The 3,112-nt window shown below is 42.4% G+C and overlaps 1 protein-coding gene across 1 annotated transcript in view; it reads left to right on the forward strand.

Moving 5' to 3' along the window:
• MON2 (MON2 homolog, regulator of endosome-to-Golgi trafficking) overlaps positions 1-3,112 on the forward strand; it is a 111,401-nt gene that overhangs the window by 40,834 nt on the left and 67,455 nt on the right. Inside the window, 1 exon segment of the mRNA XM_023518411.1 lies at positions 2,509-2,525. Coding sequence (XP_023374179.1) covers positions 2,509-2,525 — 17 coding nt within the window.

The following is a 3,112-nucleotide window of genomic DNA, read 5'->3' on the forward strand; positions in this document are numbered from 1 at the left end:
GGTGCCAAGCCTGCACTCTTTTTAGAAAGTGGTCTGTAGAGGGTGTTCAGTTTTTTCAGTTCACTGCAGCAGATGGTTCTTGAGTATATACCGGCATTCTGCTAGGTGCTCTGAAGGGTCCATCTGTGCTTTCCTTAATCTTACTTATGTTTATAGGGTATCTATACTGTATGTCAAGAAGAGTTACAGCCTATTATCTGAAGCAGCATAGGAATTACGGTTTAGGAATTGAGCTTCTTAGCTAATTGTTCATATCTCACTTAAAGGACAATTAAAATGATTCTGTCTTCAGTTTATTCTGCTTTCATTTATACTGTTTCATATATCTTAACAAATTAAAGCAAAGACATTAAAGATTTGGTAATACCTAAGATTAGAAATCCATTCTTTTAGGTTGGGCATGGTAGCTCATGCCTGTAATTCCAATATTCTGGGAGACCCAGGTAGGAGGGGTCATTGAGCTCAGGATTTCAAGACCAGCCTGAGCAAGAGTGAGACCCTGACCCTAGTAAACATAGAAAAATGAGCTGGGCATTGTGGTGGGCACCTATAATCCTAGATACTTGAGAGGCAGAGGCAGGAGGCTCGCTTGAGTCATGAGTTTCAGTTGAGCCTGGACACACTGCACTCTACCTGACTCTGTCTCAAAATAAATAAATAAATAAAATAAAAAGAGAGAGAGAGAAATCAGTCCTTTTGACTTCCAGTCCAATGTTGTATCTATTTTGCACAATATAAACATGGAATATGTTGTGATATACACGACCATCATGCTTACATGCTTAATAATATCATGATTTACACATTCAAATGATATTTCTCAGAGAAAGCAATATGTATTTCTTTTAATTTTGTGTTAAGTCAGATTCAGTATTATATAATTTTTTAGCACTTACAACCTTATTCATAATTGACAAAAGTAGCCAAAATAGTAATAGTAGGAGACTTCAGCACTCCACTTTCAATAATGGGTAGAACAACCAGACATAAGGTCAGTAAGGAAGCAGGGAACTTGCACAGCCCCCAGCTGGACCTGACAGACAGGCAGGACACTTCCCTGGGCAGCAGCAGGGCACACGTCCTTCTCAGGTGCTCAGGAATATTCTCCAGGGCGGCCACCTGGCAGGCCACTAAACAAGGCTGACAAAGCTAGGAAGGTTGAGATTATACCAAACATCTTCCCTTACCACAGTGGACTAAAACCAGAACCAACAGCAGAAGGAGAATGGGAGAAGTCACAGTGTGTGGCAGGTAAACAACACCCTCATCACCAGCGGGTCAAGGAAGAGATCAGATGGAAGACATCTGGAGACACATGAGAATAAAAACACAACTTACCAGGACTCTTACGGGCTGCAGCAAGGGCAGTAGTAAGAGGGACATTTGTGGTGATAATACCTACATTAAAAAAGAGCAAGACAGGTCTGACGTCAAACATTACCTCCCAAAGCTGAACAAACTAAACCCAAAGTTGACGGAGGAAGGAAGTAATAAAGATCACAGCGTAGAGAAATGAAACAGAATAGAAAAACAGAATCAGTGAAACAGAGTTGGTCTTTTGAAAAGATTAACAAAGTTGACAGACCCTAACCTGGAGTAGAGACCCAGACTACTCAGCTGACATGAGAAGTGGCAGAGGAGACGACGTAACTCATCGTTTTTTCAGTAGGGATGGAGGTCTCACGATGTTGCTCAGGCTGGTCTTGAATTCCTGGGCTCAAGCGATCCTCCCACCTCAGCCTCCCAGAGTGCGGGGACTGCAGGCTGAGCCACTGTGCCCCGCCTCCTTTTCTGTTTCACATCCGTTCGTCAGTCATGGAGAACCAAGCATTCTGTTCTCTTCAGAAATACAATATGGTTACATCTTTATCGTGTCAAATGCAAAATTCCATTCTGCTTCTGTTGCTAACCAGGACCTACCAACTTAATTATCTTTTACTAAATTTGGTACTATGGATTGAAGTACATCCCCTAAAATTAGTACGTTGAAGCCCTGGTCCCTAGCATGATGCCTTTAGATGTGTAGTCTGCTTTGTCCTCGTCTGTCTTCCCGTGTGTGTCTCCGTGGTGGGGAGTAGAGAGAAAAAGCAGCCTCTTGTGTTTCTTCTTTTTCAGTTTCTTCCCTAAACATCGTCATTTATTTAGAACAAATACTGCTCTCTGCATTCGAGTGGCACTTCATCATGCTTAGGGGATTTTTTGGTTTTGTTTTGTTTTTTTTGTAGAGACAGAGTCTCACTTTATCGCCCTTGGTAGAGTGCTGTGGTGTCACACAGCTCATAGCAACCTCCAACTCCTGGACCTAGGTGATTCTTTTGCCTCAGCCTCCCCAGGAGCTGGGACCACAGGTGCCTGCCAGAACGCCCAGCTATTTTTTTTGCGGTAGTTTGGCCGGGGCCAGGTTTGAACCCACCACCCTCGGTATATAGGGGCGGTGCCTTACCCATTGAGCCACAGGTGGCGCCTGCTTAGGGGGGATGTTTTATTCTTACATTTTTCTCATTTAAGTTCTCAGGAAAGTGTTGGTATTTTTATTCCTTATTTATTTAAAAAAACAGGTGTGGGAAGCTTCCTAGGTATTCTCATCCACAAGGTTGCTGAATGGAGAGGCTGAGCCGTCTGATTTCTGACCCAGCTCTTTTAAACTAAAGTATTGTGGGTAGGACAGTGACTGTCTCAGTCATAGTGGTTTGAGGACGAAGTTGTTTTATCAGTAGTTCTCTCTCCTATCTTGGAAGCTATGGTTAAGCGTTCAGTTAAAAATAACTAAAGGCATTAGAAAATATTAGCAGGTAAGACTTTGAGCTGAAGTCCTGAGAGCTACTGTATTTCCCAAATATTTTGTCTCACATTACGGCTCACTCATTTTGAGGCTCCCTCCAAAAACCTGCTGCATCTGCTGTAGAAAGAGGGTTGATTTGGCCTAGTGAGGACAGAGTTAGCTTAATTCTTATGACTGCTGTGTCCTCAAGTAATAAATGACAACAATAACCCACTTGTCTTTGAATCAACTGGTTAGTTTTGTTTGTTCGTTCAGTCATTAGGCAGATAATGAATTATGACCTGAGTGTGCTTTAGACATCACTTACAAAGAGCTTGCTGAGAAAATGGG

This window comes from Otolemur garnettii, unplaced genomic scaffold, assembly GCF_000181295.1.
Source record: "Otolemur garnettii isolate 467f Iridium unplaced genomic scaffold, OtoGar3 scaffold00138, whole genome shotgun sequence".
Lineage (NCBI taxonomy): Eukaryota > Metazoa > Chordata > Mammalia > Primates > Galagidae > Otolemur > Otolemur garnettii.